General features: G+C 41.9%; 1 protein-coding gene across 1 annotated transcript in view; it reads right to left on the bottom strand.

The window, feature by feature from the left end:
• The window catches only part of LOC139406935 (uridine diphosphate glucose pyrophosphatase NUDT14-like), a 54468-nt gene extending 36004 nt beyond the window's left edge, over positions 1-18464 (bottom strand). The window contains exons 1-2 of the mRNA XM_071150100.1: positions 18291-18464; positions 1810-1853 (exon numbers count right to left, since the gene is read on the bottom strand). Of these exons, the coding sequence (XP_071006201.1) occupies positions 1810-1853; positions 18291-18371 (125 nt within the window). The 5' untranslated portion in view covers positions 18372-18464. The remainder of the gene's footprint in view (positions 1-1809; positions 1854-18290) is intronic.
• Between the last annotated feature and the right edge of the window lie 3929 nt (positions 18465-22393).

The following is a 22393-nucleotide window of genomic DNA, read 5'->3' as shown; positions in this document are numbered from 1 at the left end:
ATGAAGTAATGTCAGGGATGTGAGATTAAAGACAAAAAAAACAAGAAAACATTGAAATACAATGAAAAGACAGAAAGACAGTTTGCACTAGAGAATGTTGAATAAAATAATTGAAAGAACCTTTGAAAGAGAAGCCACATTCTCCCGTTTCATCATCTATCCTGTTACAGGAACTATTATCTGCCACACCAGTCCCAAAACTGGGACCTATAACATTTAGTTATATTTCAAAATATCCCTTTTTCCCAGAATAACTGCTGTTCCATGCACACAGTAGCAGATTGTTACTGTAGACTAACTCAGGATAATGCTATTGTGTTCATTGAAAAACATTAAAATAAATCAGTTACACAATACCTTTAGAAACATAACCAAATAATTTTTTCGAAAGTATATACAGTGCCTTCAGAAAGTGTTTACACCACATTTTGTTACAGCCAACTCAAAATGTATTAAATGCATTATTTTTCTCCCCTCAACCATCTACACCCCCCAATGTATTGAAAATGAAATACAGAAAAATCATTTACTTAAGTATTCACACCCCTGAGTCTTTCCGGGTAAGTCTAAGAGCTTTGCACAACTGGATTGTACAAATATTTGCACATTATTCTTAAAAAAAAAAATATTCAACGGTGTCACGTTGGTTGTTGATCATTGCTAGAGTCATTTAAGTCTTGCCATAGATTTTTCAACCCAATTTAAGTCAAAATTGTAAATATGCCACTCAGGAACACTGTGGTAAGCAACTCAGTGCATATTTGGCCTTATATTTCAGGTTATTGGCATGCTGAAAGGTAACTTTCTCTCAGTGTCTGTTGGAAAGCAGACTGAACCAGGTTATTCTCTAAGAGTTTCTGTGCTTAGCTCTAATCGGCTCTACCGGAGTTACATAGTATTGTTGAAACGCACATCCATGAGCTACTTGCTATGGGATTCACTGCTATTAGCTTCACGAAACGCCTGCTCAACAAAACTGCCGAATGTACTCTACTAGAGGCTGTGAACAAGCGAGTCGGTGGCATTCTCTCTGAGCCGCTTTACTGTGTCGCCACCATGCTCGATGCTAGGTACAAGGACCGCTACTTCGATGCAGACAAGAAACAGGGTTTACGTGAAATGTTACAGATACAGCAGGACAAGATGGAAATGGACACAGTGACAGTGCGCACCGAGGAAGAGGCCACGGACAAAGAGCTGAAACCTCACTGCTTGAAATGTAAATGAAATCTTGGTTGAGAATGAAACGACTTAACAAATGAACAACGAAACAGCACAGCAAATGAAAGAAATTCGTTTTACTGGTAATGGGGATATACGTAAATGCCAACAAACTAACTGTCAGTTTGTGCGTTTCAACTATTTAACTGTACAATAATGCTTAAAAGGCCGCTAAATGTTTTAATATCGGTATCGGGTTTTTTGGCAAGGAAAATATCGGTATCGGCCAAAAATGTCCCTAGGTACAATAGTGTCAACTTATACCTCAGATTTTTAAATTTCCACAAGAAATGCCTAGAGCTTATACTGACTGAAGAGAGAAATTGTCTGGGCTTTCCCAAGTTCAAGGAAATGGCCTCAATATTATATTTTGTTAGTTTATTAGGTAGCAAGTCAAAGTGAAGGGTATAGGAATGCGTTGGGAAGGGGGGGATGGGCATGTGGTCTTCACATCTGAAGACTCCTCTCAGCTGACAGCGAGGTAGTTGAAAGAGTGTGTTTGAGTGTGTTCATGTGAGTACACCCCATCTCTAGCACGGAGTTTCTCTTATCAACAACGAAACGAGTCAATGGCAGATAAAAGCTCACCTGTCATGAGTTCGCATGAAGTCCCACGATTTCTTTGTCCCATTCTGTGAACGACACAAAAGCAATACATGAATGACATTCACATTCTGAAAGAACTGTGCTAGGATCTAGTTAATTGTTCTACATGTTGGTGGGCTCGGATGGATATCAAATAATCCATTAACTAGGATAGGGCGGTATCCAGATTTTCATATAGTCATGCCGGCCTTTCATCGCGGGATTTACAGTATTGCCGTCTTAGTACACAAGGGGCAAAAAAAAGCTAATTGGGCATCTGTTACCAGATTGCGAACAATGAAAAACAAATTAAAGACTGGCAATCTAGCTCAAAAAGTTATACAAGTAGTAGATACTTAAAGTAATTTTTGGTGAGTTTGGACATTTACAAGCAAAACGTACTGGAGAAAAGTAGCTACACATCAGTAAGAGCGCCGTCTACGGATGAGAAGCATTTTATATACAGTACCTGTCAAAAAAAAGTTTGGACACCTACTCATTCAATTTTTTATTTTGACTATTTTCTACATTGTAGAATAATAGTGAAGACAAACTATGATATAACACATATGGAATCATGTAGTAACCAAAGTGTTAAATCAAAATATATTTTATATTTGAGATTCTTCAAAGTAGCCACCCTTTGCCTTGCCTTGATGACAGCTGTGCACACTCTTGGCATTCTCTCAACCAGCTGTATCTGGAATGCTTTTTCAACAATCTTGAAGGAGTTCCCACTGAGATCCCTCTGCTTTTCCTTCACTCCGCGGTCCAACTCATCCCAAACCATCTCAATTGTTCCTGTTCCCAAGAAAGCTAAGGTAACTGAGCTAAACGACTACCGCCCCGTGGCACTCACTTCCGTCATCATGAAGTGCTTTGAGAGACTAGTCAAGGACCATATCACCTCCACCCAACCTGACACCCTAGACCCACTCCAATTTGCTTACCGCCACAAAAGGTCCACAGACCCTGGGTCTCGACCCTGCCCTGTGCAACTAGGTACTGGACTTCCTGACGGGCCGCACCCAGGTGGTGAGGGTACGTAACAACATCTCCAACCCGCTGATCCTCAACACTGGGGCCCCACAAGGGTGCGTTCTGAGCCCTCTCCTATACTCCCTGTTCACCCACGACTGCGTGGCAATGCACGCCTCCAACTCAATCATCAAGTTTGCAGACGACACTACAGTGGTAGGCTTGATTACCAACAATGAAGATATGGCCTACAGGGAGGAGGCGAGGGCCCTCGGAGTGTGGTGTCAGGAAAATAACCTCACACTCAACGTCAACAAAACAAAGGAGATGATCGTGGACTTCAGGAAACAGCAGAGGGAACACCCCCCTATCCACATCGACGGGACAGTAGTGGAGAGGGTAGAAAGTTAAGTTCCTCGGCGTACACATCACGGACAAACTGAATTGGTCCATCCACACAGACAGTGTGGTGAAGGCACAGCAGTGCCTATTCAACCTCAGGAGGCTGAAACAATTTGGCTGGTCACTAAAAGCACAAACTTTTACAGATGCGCAATCGAGAGCATGCTGTCGGGCTGTATGACCGCCTGGTACGGCAACTGCTCCGCCCACATTCCGTAAGGCTCTCCAGAGGGTAGTGAGGTCTGCAGAACGCATCACCTGGGGAAAACTACCTGCCCTCCAGGACACCTACACCACCTGATGTCACAGGAAGGCCATAAAGATCATCAAGGACAACAACCAGCCGAGCCACTGCCCGTTCACCCCGCTATCATCCAGAAGGCGAGGTCAGCACAGGTGCATCAAAGCAGGGACCGAAAGACTGAAAAACAGCTTCTATCTCAAGGCCATCAGACTGTTAAACAGCCACCACTAACATTGAGTGGCTGCTGCAATACATGTAAAAAATGTATCACTATCCACTTTAAACAATGCCACTTAATATGTTTACATACTCTACATTACTCATCTCATATGTATATACTGTACTCGATACCATCTACTGCATCTTGCCTATGCCATTCTGTACCATCACTCATTCATTATCTTTATGAACATATTCTTCATCCCTTTACACTTGTGTGTATAAGGTAGCTGTTGTGAAATTGTTAGGTTAGATTACTCGTTGGTTATTACTGCATTGTCGGAACTAGACGCACAAGCATTTCGCTACAATCGCATTAAACATCTGCTAACCATGTGTATGTGACAAATAACATTTGATTTGAATTGGGTTGAGGTCAGGTGATTGTGGAGGCCAGGTCATCTGATGCAGCACTCCAGCTCTCCTTCTTGGTCAAATAGCCCTTACACAGCCTGGAGGTCTGTTCAAATCAAATCTCCATCCAACAAGGGGTGCTAATAAACATATATTACGCACCTTCAAAGTGCTACGAATGTTGGGTAAATCAAATGGGGAAGAATAAAAAAAATCACAATTAAAATGTCTAAAAATATATTTTCACTTTGTCATTATTGGGTATTATGTACAGACGAGTGAGATTTACATTTTATTTATTCAGGCTGTAACACCACAAAATGTGGAATAAGTCAAGAGGTATGAATACGTTCTGAGCTTTTGAGATTTCAGTAGGGGTGCATGTCAATTCTAGCTAGGTGGCTGTCAGATACTGTATGCCGCTAGATATCGTGTGTGTGTGTGGTGTACTGATTCAAAGAACCCATCAGATGAAATTTCAAAATAAAATTCATTATAGGGCTAGTAGATTGAAGTTAGTATCAATTGCTGATCGCCTATTATGGGAGCAGGTAGCATTTTCTGTCTAGCTTAGTGTGACAAAATGAAAATGTAGAGTTTCCATCAACCTCGCACGCAATGTAGATATCAAAGAATGCCGCAGTTCGCGAGTAGAGTAGTGGGTGAAACCATTCACTTCAGGAAAAGGGGTGATATAAATAAAGTTACCTTTCATTATGTGTTGCTGAATTCATAAGAATATTTGCTGCCATTTTATTAAGGTTGGTAATAGAAGAGGTCTTCGGACTTACCACTTTTGTATTATTTTCTTTGAAAGAACAACTAGTGGGTTTTGAGTGCTTCTCCCCTATTTGGGAAGTTGGTCTGCCTGCTCCTCAGTCAGAGATATTCTGAGAGCAGGATCGTGTCTCCTTCCTCTGTATATAAAAACTGCATAAAGTGGTTGGAAAACGGGTTCATATATCCTAAAGTCAATAGCGAATGTGACTATGTACAGTTGAAGTCGGAAGTTCACATACACTTAGGCTGGAGTCATCAAAACTTGTTTTTAAACCACTCCACACATTTCTTGTTAAACTATAGTTTTGGCAAGTCGGTTAGGCCATCTACTTTGTGCATGACAAGTAATTTTTCAAACAATTGTTTACAGACAGATTTGACTTATAATTCACAGTATCATAATTCCAGTGGGTCAGAAATTAAAATACACTAAGTTGACTGTACCTTTAAACAGCTTGGGAAATTCCCAAAAATTATGTCAGGGCTTCAGAAGCTTCTGACAGACTAATTTACATAATTGAGTCAATTGGAGGTGTACCTCTAGATGTATTTCAAGGCCTATCTTCAAACTCAGTGCCTCCTTGCTTGACATCATGGGAAAATCAAAAGAAATCAGCAAAGATTTCCAAACACCTGAAAGTACCACGTTCATCTGTACAAACAATCGTACGCAAGTATAAACACCATGGGACCAAGCAGCTGTCATACCGCTCAGGAGGGAGACGTGTTGTGTTTCCCAGAGATGTTGAGATGTGAAGATGTTGGGGGAAACAAGTACAAAAGTATCTATATCCACAGTAAAACGAGTCCTATATCGACATAACCTGAAAGGCCGCTCAGCAAGGAAGAAGCCACTGCTCCAAAATTACCATAAACAAATCCAGACTACGGTTCTCAAATGCAAATGGAGACAAGATAGTACTTTTTGGAGAAATGTCCTCTGGACTGATGAAACAAAAATAGAAATCATTGGCCTTAATGACCATCGTTATGTTTGGAAGAAAAAGGGGGAGGCCTGCAAGCCAAAGAACACCATCCCAACCGTGATGCACAGGGGTGGCAGCATCATATTGTGGGGGTGCTTTGCTGCAGGAGGGACTGCTGCACTTCACAAAATAAGTTGCATCATGAGGAATGACAAATATTTGGAGATATTGAAGCAACATCTCAAGACATCAGTCAGGAAGTTAAAGCTTGGTCGCAAATGGGTCTTCCAAATGGACAATGACGCCAAGCATACTTCCAAAGTTGTTGCAAAAATGGCTTAAGGACAACAAAGTCAAGGTATTGGAGTGGCCATCACAAAGCCCTGACCTCAATCCTATAGAACATTTGTGGGCAGAACTGAAAAAGCGTGTGCAAGCCTGACTCAGTTACACCAGCCCTGTCAGGGGGAATGGGCCAAAATACACCCAACTTATTGTGGGAGGCTTATGGAAGGCTACCTGAAACATCTGACCCAAGTTAGACAATGCTACTAATTGAGTGTATGTAAACTTCTGGCCCACTGGGAATTTGATGAAAGAAAGACATTTCACATTCTTAAAATAAAGTGGTGATGCTAACTGACCTAAGACAGGGAATTTTTACTAGTATAAAATGTCAGAAATGGTGAAAAACTGAGTTTAAATGTATTTGGCAACATGTATGTAAACTTCCAACTTCAACTGTATATATTTATTTTGCTGTTAATGTATTTAACACCTAATTCGGCAAGTTAACCAGGTTTTTACTGGCTTAGCTAGCCATGTTAATGACGAGCTAACTTGCAATGTAGGCCACTGCACTACAATGTCACGATAGCTATTGCTAGCAGGTGATTTATTGAAATATTAAGTGAATGTTTATTTTCATATAAACATTCACTTAATAAATATAAAAAGGGTTGTAGTTGTGCTCTGTATTTATGGATGAATATCACTTCACGTTGAGTGCATGTATCATTACTGTTGCTCCTATCTAAAAGATGTCTTGTGTCCTACCTAACCAGTGAACATGTGAATGTGACCGTCCTGTCAATGCCTGTCATCACGGTTTGATATATTTTACTGCAGATGAAAACCTGAGTCAACCTGAAGTGTGGGTGTCTGTGTGTCTTTCTTCTGGGGGGGGCTGTGTGAAGTTGGTTACAAAATTGGTGCCGTGACACGGATCTACAAGATCACCGGGAATACAGCAGTGCTCCAGAGAAGAGAACTACACCTGCCGTCAACTTCAAGAGACAGTCAATTTGAATATTCGTCATGAATAACATGCCCACACCAAAAAATCCAGGTACTCTGGTCAAGCACAATGGTGATCCACCACTTTTACTGGTGTTAGGTTCTTATTTTTCAGAGTAAATTCAACTCAGACACTAGAAAAGTTTAATTCTTCCCAAAGGGATGACACAGCTGTATTCAGACAACAACAAAAAACATCTCACCATCACAGATAGATATATATCCCACTTTAGACACTCACCTCTCATCTTATGGTTCCACAGTAAGAGGGTAATAGAGTAATAAACCCTTATTACCCCCTTCAGGGGATCTGACCTGACCTCCTGACCTCAACTCCTCCTTCACCTAATTATCAGATGTCCATCTGCTTCCCCTATAGCAATCCTGTGACTTCCTCCCGTCCATCCAACACATTCCAAAGCCATCTGTCTTTCTTCAGAGAACCATTAACTTCAGACATAAAACCCAGTCTCTTTCACTCCTTATATTCTATGCTTCTGATCCATGATTTACTTAATATCACCTACCACTGTGACCTGTATGCTCTAGTCGGCTGGCCCTCGCTACATATTCGTCGCCAGACCCACTGGCTCCAGGTCATCTATAATTCTTTGCTAGGTAACGCTCTGCCTTCTCAGTTTATTGGTCACAATAACGACACCCACCCGTAGCACATGTTCCAGCAGGTATATCTCACTGATCATCCCCAAAGCCAACACCTCATTTGGCCGCCTTATCTTCCAGTTCTCTGCTGCCAGTGACTGGAACAAATTGCAAAAATCGCTTTAGTTGGAGACTCCCCCCCCACCAACTATCTGAGCAGCTAACCGATCGCTGCAGCTGTACATAGTCCATCTAAATAGCCCACCCAATCTACAACTACCTCATCCCCATACTGTTTTTATTTACTTTTCTGCTCTTTTGCACACTAGTATCTCTACTTGCACATCATTATCGGCTCATTTATCACTTGTGTTAATCTGCTAAATTGTAATTATTCGCTCCTATGGCCTATTTATTGCCCACCCCCTCATGCCTTTTGCACACACTATATAGACTTTATTTTTTCTACTGTGTCATTGACTTGTTTATTGTGTTATAGGCTTGTTAATTGTGTTATTGGCTTTATCATTTTCTCCATGTGTAACTCTTTTGTTGTCGGTGTCACACTGCTTTGTTTTATCTTGGCCAGGTCGCAGTTGCAAATGAGAACTTGTTCTCAACTAGCGTACATGGTTAAATAAAGGTGAAATAAAAAAATAAAAATCTAAATTAGAGGTCGACCGATTAATCAGAATAGCCAAATCGGAAATCTGTATTTTTGGACACCGATTTGGCAGATATTTTATTTTTTGTATCTTTATTTAACTAGACATGTCAGTTAAGAACACGTTCTTATTTTCAATTATGGCCTAGGAACGGTGGGGGTTAACTACCTTGTTCAGGGGCAGAACGACATTTTTACCTAGTCAGCTCGGGGATTCAATCTTGCAACCTTTTGGTTAACTAGTCCAACGCTCTAACCACCTACCTCTCATTGCACTCCACAAGGAGCCTACCGGTTACGCGAATGCAGTAAGAAGCCAAAGTAAGTTACTAGCTAGCATTAAACTTTTCTTATAAAAAACAATCAATCACTAGTTAACTACACATGGATGATGACATTACTAGTTTATCTAGCATGTCCTGCGTTGCATATAATCGATGCGGTGTGCATTCGCGGAAAAAAGACTGTCGTTGCTCCAACGTGTACCTAACCATAAGCATCAATGCCTTTCTTAAAATTAATACACAGAAGTATATATTTTTAAACTTGCATATTTAGCTAAAAGAAATCCAGGTTAGCAGGCAATATTAACCAGGTGAAATTGTGTCACTTCTCATGCATTCATTGCCGCAGAGTCAGGGTATATGCGAGAATAATAAACGTTTTGTTTTCGAAATTATAGTTTCCGGTTTCGACCATATTAATGACCAAAGGCTCGTATTTGTTATGTTATAATTAAGTCTATGATTTGATAGAGCAGTCTGACTGAGCGATGGTAGACACCAGCATGCTCGTAAGCATTCATTCAAACAGCACTTTCGTGCATTTTGCCAGCAGCTCTTTCCTGTGCTTCAAGCATTGAGCGGTTTATGACTTCAAGCCTATTAACTCCCGAGATTAGGCTGGTGTAACCGATGTGAAATGGCTAGCTAGTTGGCGGGGTGCGCGGTAATAGCGTTTCAAACGTCACTCGCTCTGAGGCTTGGAGTAGTTGTTCCCCTTGCTCTGCATGGGTAACACTGCTTCGAGGGTGGTTGTGTTCCTGGTTCGAGCCCAGGTAGGAGCGAGGAAAGGGACGGAAGCTATACTGTTACACTGGCAATACCGAAGTGCCTATAAGAACATCTAATAGTCAAAGGTATATGGAATACAAAGGGTATAGAGAGAAATAGTCATATAAATAGTATATTAACTACAACCTAAAACCTCTTAACTTGGAATATTGAAGTCTCATGTTAAAAGGAACCACCAGCTTTCATATGTTCTCATGTTCTGATCAAGGAACTTAAACGTTAGCTTTTTTTACATGGCACATATTGCACTTTTACTTTCTTCTCCAACACTTTGTTTTTGCATTATTTAAACCAAATTGAACATGTTTCATTTTATTTCAGGCTAAATTGATTTTTATTGATGTGTTATATTAATTTAAAATAAGTGTTAATTCAGTATTGTTGTAATTGTCATTATTACAAATAAATAAAAAAATCAAATAAAAATTGTCCGATTAATCGTGTCGGCTTTTTTTGGTCCTCCAATAAATCGGTATCGGAGTTGAAAAATCATAATAGGTTGACCTCTAATCTAAATGTTCAAAGTTTAGCCAATTCCAACACTGGTGAGGACTTACAACCTAGGGGAGTTAACTGTGATACTGTAAACCCCAGTATTGGTAGGAGGGCTCAGATAGCTAGAATGGTAGAGCATACTTTAACCGGGAGTCTGGTGTAACGTCAGTAAATGAACAAGAGGATGTTATTGATCAAACACGTCAGAGTGATGGAGATGATAAATCACTCCAATGATGATGAATACCATACGCAGCAGTGTTATGTTTGATTTAGTCAAACAGATGGGTCAAGAGATTGTTCAAAGTATTGTTTCAAGTCTGTCAGCAAGTAATACCACTCCATCCAAGGTAGCCGCCAACACTGTCCCATTGTGCATGCCAGACTGGTACAAGGTAAACTGTTATGAAATCTGATATGGGTGAGCCATCCACTTTCAGAGGTGATGGAACAGATAAATGTAATGTGTATGAGTGGCAGGAAATGATGAAGACTTACTTGGTAAAGAAAGGTTACAAAACGCCAGAGCAAGGTAATAAAATCATTGAAATGTTAATGGGGAAAGGATTTAATCAAGATAAAAATTACAGCAACCCCCTTGTAAACATCAGCAGAGACCCTGAGGTTATTTTTAGTACATTGAAAGAGCATTTTGGTGAGGCCATCTCCTCTACTATGCCACTTCAAGATTATGAAACCAAACCTTATCAGGGGGAGAGTAGCTTAGACTACTGGGTGTGCCTTAACCGAGTAGCAGATCTAGCTAATGAATGTCTACAAAGACAGGGCAGACAGATGGAGGACGTGGGTCATGCGGTCACCATGATGTTTGTGAAGCACTGCCCCAATCATGACCTGTACACAGCATTCGGATGCAAGCCTAGGGAGAAATGGACAGTGGGTGAAGTTCAGAAATTGATAGACAACCACCAAAATGACAGATGTGCTACAAGGAGGAAACAACATAATGACACCCCAGGAAGACATTCAAAAAACAGGAGGTGAGCTCAGAGCACCCCATCATTACCTCAGCGGTTCAAGGAGTTCAGAGTGGCAATGACAAAACCTATAACACTGCTACACCGGTTTATTATGAACCAGAGCGTTGCTCGCAACGCAAGAGGGCCCAGCAGAACTGCACCGCTGTCTCCCTCCTTCCCATGTGCTATATGTAAAAGATGTTCTTCAAATGTCACAATCCTGGCCATCAAACCATAGACCACAAAAGCAGTAGGTTAGAAGCGACACCAGTCGGGCAGCGGCCACAAAATCAAGGTGCAGCTTTAAACTAATAGGTCTGCACCTTGAGGGGAAAGGTGCAGCTTTAAACTAATAGGTCTGCACCTTGAGGGGAAAGGTGCAGCTAAAAACTCAGCCCCTATAAATGAAACTGATCCTGAAATAGAACTGTCTTCATACAAAGAGAAAAATTAAGGCAACAAAAATGTGATATATCAACCTACTCGGAGAATAACCGGCAATGAAAGTCTGTTCTATGTACCAGTGACCGTGCAGGATTCAGTAGAACTAAGAGGACTCGTTGATAGTGGTTCAACGGCCTGTACGTTACTGAATCTGCTGAGCATACATTGCTTCGAAAACATGTCTTAACTGAAAGCTCGAAAAATGTCCACTCCTGTAGTACTCATTGGATGTGGAGGGCAACAGGTCAATCCAAAATGTGAATATGAGTTCCATATCAAATGAATGAACTGCAAGATGCTGGTGCCAGGGAAAACTGATGAAGTGATCATTGGAACAAATGTACTGAAACAAAAAAAAAGTAGAGGGATATTGGAAGCAATATCACAACCAGCCAATGGCCTTTCTGATGAATCAGATACACTTATAAGAATACTGGCAAATACGTAAAATGCCGGGAAAAAAAGTTGCCACTGTTGTTCTCAGCCAGTGTGTGACACTATCCCCAAAACATCAACACTTCGTATGAGGTAGACAAAGGAAAAGGGCAATTTTCCATTGGCAGTACTGTTATTGTAGAGCCCACAATGTCCCGAGCAGCACAGAGGAGTGTGTTAGTGGGTCGTACTGTATGCCCACTGTGGGGTGACAAATGGATCCACATGAAGGTGGTTGGTTAATGTCCAACATCGCCCAGTTACACTGAAGTGTAATGCAACGCTGGCATTGGAAGACCTGGAGTTAAACAGCAGCTGCAGTCAATGTGATGACTAACAAGATGTTGCACAGAACGTCATTGGAACCACGACTGAACAGGCAGAGAAACGCTCATATGCTGATGTATTGAAAGACATGGGTCTGACTGATGATGACATTGCCTCCTGTGGAGTATCAGATGAATGGAAAAACAAGATGGCAGACCTGGTTGTGAAATATGACAACATATTTTCCAGAGGGAAATTGGACCGTGCATAGAATAAGACTGAAAGATGAGAGGCCTTTCAGACTTCCTTTCAGCAGTGCCATCATGTGACTTGCAAAAAACTGAAACAAACCTTGGAGGAAATGGAAGAACATGAAATGCTCAGGAAATCGAATAGTGAGTGTGCATCCCCTCTCGTTATTGTCTGGAAACCAAATGGTGAACTCAGAATCTGTACAGATTTCCGCTCAACACGAGAACTGAGAAGGATGCTTAGCCCCTACCAAATCAAGCCGAAGCACTGGCGTGATTGGGAGGAAACTGTCTTTTCAGCACAATGGATCTGACATTGGGATTTTACAATATTCCCATACACGAAGAAGATTGTAAATACACAGCCGTTACCACACCAGTTGGCCTTTTCGAATATAACAGATGGGCTAAGGGCCTCTGCAACAGCCCAGCTATGTTTGCCAGGATGATGATGTCAATCTAGAGGACTTACTGGTCTTTGGTAAAAGTGAACAAGAAGCACTTGAATGGTTGGAGTTGGTTTAATGTAGACTCTCAAACAACAACTTGAAGCTTGCTCCAAAGTGCCACTTCCTTAGGCGATCTGTGTTATTCTTGGGCCATGTGATATCTGAAAAAGGGATCCAGACTGATGTGGGAAAAGTGACAGCCATCAGTGAGATGACAGCCACTGATCTCATGGAGATTGATGGAAAACTCCTGGACTGAAGAGGGTCCAGTCATTTCTCTGAATGATGAACTATTACTCCCACTCAAAGGGTTTTCAAAATTGCCAAGCTTCTGTTCTGTTTAACAGCGGGACAGAAAACCAAACCAAAAGATAAATGGCAAGACTCAGAGTAGGCCGTCCCAGAGGCTGACACCTGAAGACTGGGCGAGTGAGTGTCAACATGCCTTTGATACCTTAAAAGCAGCTGTAATAAATGCTGTAGTTTTAGCTCACCCAGATCTTAGTAAACCCTTCATACTTTCGACTGATGCTTCAATTGATGGCCTAGGTGCTGTTTTGAGCCAGATCCCAGAGGGTGAGAATAAAAGTAGACCCATTGCTTTTGCTAGTAAATCCCTCAACAAATCACAAGCAAGATATCCAGCCCACCGTCTAGAGTTTCTTGCATTGAAATGGGCCGTATGTGAAACATTTTGTCACTGGCTAAAAGGAGCCCAGTTTACTGTCCTGACAGATAATAACCCACTCCCTCACATACTGACAAAGCCTAAACATGATGCCTGTGAGCAGAGGTGGGTGGCGAAGCTAGCCCCGTATGACTTTGATCTGAAATACATACCTGGGCCAAAGAACATACCCGCAGACTTACTCAGCCGTGTACCATTCGTCGGGGATGGTACCACTCAACCCGTCACAGCAGAGAATGTACAAGAGACACTCCGGCTGTCTGTGAATTGCCAAGTCTCACCAAACAGTTGCATGACAGGGTCGCATCAAGGTACAAAGTCAGCTGAGATCTCTGATGAAGTGAAGGCACTCCTAGACAACCGCTTGTCCCGAAAGGGGATCATATCCATGTGCACTGTCCCTCTGATGCAGCTATCCCAACATCTGCTGCAGGGAGGTTACCCAGCGCTACACACTTTTTGACTAGGAGATCTCAAAGAGAAGCAGCAAGCAGATGAGACATTGGCTCGTGCTACCTATTATGTGGAAAGGAAACGGAGACCAATACATTGTGAAAGAGAACATGAAACAGTGGACGTGCAGAAAAAAGTTGGAAAACAAGGATGGAAAACTGTACAGGAAATCAAAGGATAAAACTGGAAATAAGAGCTATCAGTTCTTTGTAACTTTGTCCTTGAAGGCAGATGTGTTGAAAGGAACACATGATGATGGTGCACACCAAGGTCAAGCAAGAACCTTACACCTCAGACAGAGGTTATTTTGGGTTGGTATGGATGAACAAGTTAAAGACTAGGCCATGAGATGTAGACGATGTGTTGTGAGCAAGTCAAGAAGACGTGAGGTAAGAGCTTCTCTTGAAGTGATTAAGACAAGTGCGCCACTAGAGTTGGTCTGTATCGATTTCTGTTCGGTCGAAGGATGGAGCGAGTATTGACGTACTAGTAGTAACTAGAGGTTGACTGATTAATCGATTAATTAGGGCCAATTTCAAGTTATGACAATCGGAAATCTGTATTTTTGGACACCGATTTGGCCATTTTTTTTATTTATTTTTTACACCTTTATTTAATCTTTATTTAACTAGGCAAGTCAGTTAAGAAAACATTCTTATTTTCAATGACGGCCTAGGAACGGCGGGTTAACTGCCTAGTTCAGGAGCAGAAGGACAGATTTTCACCTTGTCAGCTCGGGGATTCAATCTTGCAACCTTACAGTTAACTCTCACGTTTGCATTTAACTGTACCGTACATGAGATGACGGGGTTCGCCCCTTTTTACTTAATGTTTGGGCGGACCCCACAGCTACCGGTCGACACCATGTTTGGAAGTGTTCTGAGAGACGAGACCGTTTTGGGTTACAGCAAATTTGTAGACTCCTTTCAAAAGAGATCTTCAGGAGGCCATGCATGTCACACAAATAAACACATCGAAGGCACAGAAAAAAGCAGGCAAGAAAATATGACAAGGTGAGAGGATGCACCCTGGAGGTCAGTGACAAAATTCTCTTAACAAACAAGTAAGAACGGGGCAAACGGAAATTGGCAGGTGTGGGAGAATCTACCGTCTATGTCTTCAGCTGGAGCAACCCAGATCTGCACATCTACGGAGTAGCCAACCCTTCCACAGACAAGGGCAAGGCTGTACACCGCAACTTCTTACTTCCTGTGAACTTTCTTCCGATTGGAGAGGCTGAAGAGGATACAACTGTTCCCTCCATCCTTTCAGAGGAGAGTTTTGCAGATGCCAGAACAATGAAACCAAACCCACTACCAGATGTGGATGGGGGCAGTGATGACCAGAGAACTGCAGTCTGGATCCTCCACAGTTTAAGTTCAAAAGTAGTCAATGAGGCTGTGGACGCCTCCGGGTCCATGTTGATAGGACAAGAGTGTAATGGAGAAACCGAGTCAATGGGAGATTCTGAAAGCGAGCAGGAATCTAGAACTAGTGACTCTGGTCCTTAGGAGCATTACGAATTTCAGAGCAATAGTGACAGAGACCCAGCAGGAGCCCCTTGCCACTGAGGATGATAGCTTGCAACCCTTGGCCGATGAGATAGAAACATCCTCTAAAAGCAGTATATGGGTCTGTGACTTTGCCCCAAGTGATCAAATTCAAACAAGCAAATCGGCCTTCCTTCAAGCTTTGTCAAGATGGTTGTTGATCATTGCCAGAGTCAACATTGTAACTAGGCCACTCAGGAACATTCAGCGTTTTCTTTGTAAGCAACTCAAGTATATTGGCCTTGTAATTTAGGTTATTGTCCTGCTGAAAAGTGTATTCATCTCCCAGCAGACAAACAGGTTTTCCTCTAGGATTTGGCCTGTGCTTACCTCCATTCCGTTTCTTTATTACCCTGAAGTTAGTGTTGCGGAGTACCTACAATGTTGTTCATCCATCCTCAGGTTTTCTATCACAGCCATTAAACTGTTTTAAAGTCACCATTGGCCTTCATTTTCTGCTCAAAGGCTCTCTGTACGCTATGCACATCTGATAAATAAGATACATAAAGAATATACAAACTGGCCAATTTAATTCCACTAAATGATGCAAATGAACCAATAGAACGATAAGCATAACCAGTCAAATGTATTTACATCAACTGGTATTTCCTTCAATGAATAGGCTAAAAAAAGCATTATTTCACAATGGGATTTTCCCTCTCATCCTGGACACTTGGCTGGTGCCAATTTTCTATTTATTTTTACAGTCAAAAGCCGTCTATTACCGGCTTACAGACACCCACGGGCTCCTTGTAAAAAAGGTGCTTCTAGAGCCCTGGCAATTATATGTACACTGCTAATACCCCTGGTGTGCGCGCACACACACACACACACACACACACACACACACACACAAATATATGTTAATGATGTGACCACCTTACTTTAAATGAATGGGTGTAACATGCTGTATTTCTATTTTTATTCCGTACAGACTAATTAGCATATTACATATATAATTTGCAAAGTTGTATAACAAATTAATCAAATGTAATGAATTGTAACTCAGTTTTGCATAAAGCATGAACATCTGTTAATATGACCACCCTACTTCAAATTTTTGGGCTTAAATTACTGTAAATATATATTCTGTAGTGCCTAATTTGCATAATATAGCATTTCTATTTCATAAATTGTACTTTACTTTTAATCAATTTAATTACAATATGACCCCCCTCTCTTGAGATATTGGACAAAACATGTTGAATTAAAAAATCCAGACAGGTGATGGTGAAATTATTAACTAGGATTAACATTTACCTGTCTGCAACCTTGTTGATCTTTTCAGATAACTTGAAAATAAGATCTCAGCAATGGCAAATCCTATCTTCATGAAATCAAAAAAAAGTGTTGTGTTCATGAGAAGTTTCTCTATAACAATACAAAGTATAACACCAGAACCAAAGTTTCATTTTGTCCTTTAACGCCCTACTTAAAGTATCAAGTCTCTGCTATAACACAACGGATGGGGAAAAAATGCCATACCAATAGGGCTCAACAGTGGTCATTCAGCCTATGACTCACAAACACCTAAAGAGCAACAATGGGCCAGAGAAGCAGAACACTTCCACACTCAATAACAAGAAGCGTTATGCCAGGACCACAAGCCCAGATGGGGAGAACACTTGGGACGGAAATATCTACAGGTGCCCTCCTGCCGAAACAGTGCCTAATGCCCTTCATGAAATCCACAGAAGGAGAAATGTCATTATCTCAGGAAAGGTTGAGTGAATGTGATGAAACGTTGCCTTCCCCAAAGAGTCTCACTGCCAAAGAAATCACAGCAGAACAATTCCACATTTCCTGAAGGAAAGTGTCAAAGGAGGCAATGGCCCAGCCTTTGCCCAGTCTCTAGAAGCCTACATGCATGTTATTGATTGACCTGAGCATAGCTTTCGATCCAGAAAGTGGTAACAGCCTAATTCAAGAATGGCAACGACTGTTACGGAGTCTAGTATTCCTTTATCCAACATATCATACTGAAACAACGACCACAAAACCTGGTTCCAATTGTGTTATTATGAGTAGCTAAATATGAATAGCCTAATTGCCTGTGACCAGACCTATTTCCTAATCAACAAACATACAATCAACCATAAAAGTATGGTCGTCTTGAACATCACATTGCTAATAGCAATTAGTTAAAGTGTATCCATCTTCCAAACAACTAGCTACTGTACGTACCTAAGAGGACAGTTACTAGTGGAATCAATGTAGCTAACTAGAAAGCTATCCTAACATGCCTTTTATCTCCCGAGGGGCTAGCTGCCCTTTAGATTAAAGACTCAGGTAGATGAACATTTTCACAAGATAATTTGTGGGCCATAAAATACTGGTGGGTTCTATACATAAGTGGACTTGTGTGGGTTCCCTAGATATATTAAAATATATCACTGAAAGTAAAATGGGTTTGCAAGCTCAGCACAGCACCAAATGCTCAACATCCGACCTCATAAAATCACTATCAAACTAGCAAGGCCATCTCTAGTTTGACACATCCCAACAAGGCCTGACATTACATGACTTGGCTAGCTAACGCTCAACGTGCAACAACAACCACAGGAGACATGTAGATAGTGTAGCTAAGCATCAGGTTGTACATTTCCAACAAGCTAGCCAGTTACTTAACTAGGTTGCTAGTTAGCTAAAGCATATGCTCATGAGACAGTAACTGATATGTTAGCTACTTGCCTGAAAATCTACATTTCATGCTAAGAGAAAATATTTGGTGGCAGTGGTGAAGCAAAGTTAAGATAGCTAAGTCCATAAGTGTCACTGAAATATGGTGTACTGTATTTTTATGAAGGTTATGCCGTTGAAGCAGCACAATAAAGCAATGGAGAAAATAATGGGGGTTGGGCTACTAGCAATAGAAATGAATGCGTCCGGGAATTCAGACTAGATTCAGACGCGAGTGAGCTATTTTGACTCACCTGGTTATAGTGCACCCTGAATGGTTTCAGATAATTGGAGTTGGTGCACGGAACGACCTGGATATCATGTATCTGCTCCATAGTTCAGACTGCTAGCTTTCCACCGGTGCTTATCTCACGTCAGATAGCACAAACCACAGGTCGTAGTGGAGAATGATACAAATGCCTACGGTTCCCTAGTAAGGACAAAATACACTCGCTTTTAATTGGAAGTCTTCTTATTCTTCTTCAATGCGATTTAACGGTGGTTGGCATCCAATTTGTTGCATTACCGCCACCTACAAGACTGGAGTACAACTCTCTTATACTTTTCTTGAAAAATGTAAATGTACTAAATAAATACCCTACCATCTAACACTACACTCACTAATTTCTAAATTATATCAAATAAAATTAACACCACCCTTCTCCACTAATTAAATGTATTTATTCCTACCTCATGCCATCATCCTGAAAGGATGGGACATCACCCCTTAACACACCCTGTAACTCTTCTGATGTCAAGTCTTGCACACCCAAATACCTCTCTGCATCTGCCACCACAACCTCCATTTTCTGCAACTTCCATTCCATCCCTGCAGCACAGCTGATAACCATTGCTATAAATGCTTAAAATCCTATCTTACTGAAACGTATAGCACTTTTTGGCCTGTCCCGCTGTACTGGTATATCTCTACTACTCTCACCACTCCTCCCCCTTAACCCAACTTCCTCTACTTTCTTCACTGCCTCAGCATATGACAACGTCTGCACTACTCTAACCCTGGAATCCTCACCTGCCACTCTCGCACGGGACATTTCTGACCCCCAGTGTCTTGTTTTGCACACTTTGTACAAAATAATAAAATGCAGTACTACAGGATATTTCTTAACGTAGCTCTTTATTAGCTAGCTATAACTGGTATGTTCACGTATCGCCAACCAGGATCAAACTGCCCATGACCTAACCATTTGGGTGGTCTTAACCAATCATAGCACAGCATATGGCGGTAAAATGCATCCAATTACAATTCAGTATGTTTACACATATGAATATTACACCCAGCTCCATGGACACCCCTACAATTAACACATTTCACTACTTTCCCCAATACTACACATTCCTTTGTATCATTCCTTCCTGCACATTTCTCACACCCTCCCTCCTACACAATGCTGCCACATGCCCGTAAGCTTGACAACTGTTACATCGTAATGTATTCGGCATATACGCTCGTACAGGTTAACTTAAATATCCTAACTTCACTTTGTCAGGCAAAGACTCAACTTCAAAACTCAAAAGAACAGACAATGACTCTTCTGTTTCCTCACTCTCGCCACCCTGTCTGCGTCGCATGAAACGACGAGCATCACATACACAGGGAATCTTTCCCCTCAGCTGGTCAACTTTTCTATTTACTGCTACCCCAGTTATCACTCCTTTCATTGGTGCCCTTTACTTGAGAACGAAACAATTCACTTTTCTTGCCCTCATTCGTTTTACTTCGAGCTCCCTCTGACCAACAGAAACACAAACAATTATCAGTGGACCATTTCTGGTTACCCTCACTGATTCCACATTACCCAACTCTTTTTTCACCGACCGTGAAACCACAAATGGATCAGCCAAAAGGAAAGAGTCCACTTTTTCCATAAACTTCACTCCTACTTTCACAGACTCATCTTTTCCTGATCCTCGGTTCATACCTAGGTCTCCGATATCTATACCACACCTACCTCCTGATCCTTGGTTCATACCTCGGTCTCCGATATCTATACCACACATACCACCTCCGATTATTCACCCTCATTCACTTCCATTTCTCCTCCTGTCTTCAGCTCCCTCTGCTTACACTTTCTACCATTCTTCTTTAACAAACCATATCCCTTTTTTCCGCCATTCCAAATCAAATTAAAGTTTATTTGTCATGTGCGCCGAATACAACAGGGGTAGACCTTACAGTGAAATTACTTACAGGTTCTAACCAACAGTGCAAAAAAGGTATTAGGTGAACAATAGGTAAGTGAAGAAATAAAAACAACAGTAAAAAGACAATTAAAAATTACAGTAGCGAGGCTATATACAGTAGCGAGGCAATAACAGTAGCGAGGCTACATACAGGCAGTGGTTAGTCGGGCTGATTGAGGAAGTATGTACATATAGATATGGTTAAAGTGACTATGCATATATGATAAACAGAAAGTAGCAGTAGCGTAAAAGAGGGGTTGGCGGGTGGTAGGTGTCGGGACACAATGCAGATAGCCCGGTTAGACAATGTGCTGGGGCACTGGTTGGTCAGACCAATTGAGGTAGTATGTACATGAATGTATAGTTAAAGTGACTATGCATTTATGATAAACAGAGAGTAGCAGCAGCGTAAAAGATGGGTTGGGGGGAACACACTGCAAATAGTCCGGGTAGCCATTTGATTACCTGTTCAGGAGTCTTATGGCTTGGGGGTAAAAACTGTTGAGAAGCCTTTTTGTCCTAGACTTGGTACTCCGGTACCGCTTGCCATGCGGGAGTAGTAGTCTTTGACAATTTTTAGGGCCTTCCTCTGACACCGCCTGGTGTAGAGGTCCTGGATGGCAGGCAGCTTAGCCCCAGTGATGTACTGGGCCGTACGCATTACCCTTTGTAGTGCCTTGCGGTCGGAGGCCGAGCAATTGCCGTACCAGGCAGTGATGCAACCAACATGCTCTCGATGTTGCAGCTGTAGAACCTTTTGAGGATCTCAGGACCCATGACAAATCTTTATAGTTTCCTGAGAGGGAATAGGCTTTGTCTTGGTGAGTTTTTTTTTTGTTTACCTTTATTTAACTAGGCAAGTCAGTTAAGAACAAATTATTATTTTCAATGAAGGGGTTAACTGCCTGTTCAGGGGCAAAACGACAGATTTGTACCTTGTCAGGTCGGGGATTTGAACTTGCAACCTTCCGGTTACTAGTCCAATGCTCTAACCGCTAGGCTACCCTGCTGCCCTGGTTTCTGGGATAATGGTGTTGATGTGAGCCATTACCAGCAATTCAAAGCACTTCATGGCTACAGACATGAGTGCTACGGGTCTGTAGTCATTTAGGCAGGTTGCCTTTGTGTTCTTGGGCACAGGGACTATGGTGGTCTGCTTGAAACAGCACATGGTCAGCACATGCCCGGAGCACACGTCCTGGTAATCCGTCTGGCCCGCAGTCTTGTGAATGTTGACCTGTTTAAAGGTCTTACTCACGTTGGCTACGGAGAGCGTGATCAGACAGTCGTCCAGAACAGCTGATGCTCTCATTTATGTCTCAATGTTGCTTGCCTCGAAGCGAGCATAGAAGTGATTTAGCTCGTCTGGTAGGCTCGCGTCACTTGGCAGCTTGCGGCTGTACTTACCTTTGTAGTCTGTAATAGTTTGCAAGCCCGCCCACATAAGACAAGCATCGGAAACGGTATAGTACGATTCAATCTTAGCCCTGTATTGACACTTTGCCTGTTTGATGGTTTGTAGTAGGGCATAGCAGAATTTATTTTAAGCTTCCGGGTTAGAGTCCCACACCTTGAAAGCGGCAGCTCTACCCTTTAGCTCAGTGCGAATGTTGCCCGTAATCCATGGCTTCTGGTTGGGGTATGTACATACAGTCACTGTGGGGACGACGTCCTCGATGCACTTATTGATAAAGCCAGTGACTTATGTGGTGTACTCCTCGATGCCATCGGAAGAATCCTGGTACATGTTCCAGTCTGTGGTACAGCTGACTGAGTGCGTCTTAGTGCCAGCATCCGTCTGTGGTGGTAAATAAACAGCCACGAAAGTATAGCTGAAAACTCTCTAGGCAAGTAGTGTGGTCTGCAATATATCACAAGATACTCTACCTCAGGCGAGCAAAATCTAGAGACTTCCTTATATTTAGTGCACCAGCTGTCGTTTACAAATATGCACAGACCGCCCCCCCTCCTCTTACCGGAGTTTGCTGTTCTATCTTGCCAGTGCAGCATATATTCTGATATCTGAATATTCATGTCATCATTCATTCACGATTCCGTGAAACATAGGATATTACCGTTTTAGATGTCCCGTTGGTAGGATAATCGTGATCATACATCGTCTAATTTATTGTCCAATGATTGCACGTTGGCGAGT

This window comes from Oncorhynchus clarkii, chromosome 4 (genome assembly GCF_045791955.1).
Source record: "Oncorhynchus clarkii lewisi isolate Uvic-CL-2024 chromosome 4, UVic_Ocla_1.0, whole genome shotgun sequence".
NCBI classification, from domain to species: Eukaryota; Metazoa; Chordata; class Actinopteri; order Salmoniformes; family Salmonidae; genus Oncorhynchus; species Oncorhynchus clarkii.
The sequence above is the reverse complement of the archived record's forward strand: the minus strand, read 5'-3'. Positions and strand labels throughout refer to the sequence as shown.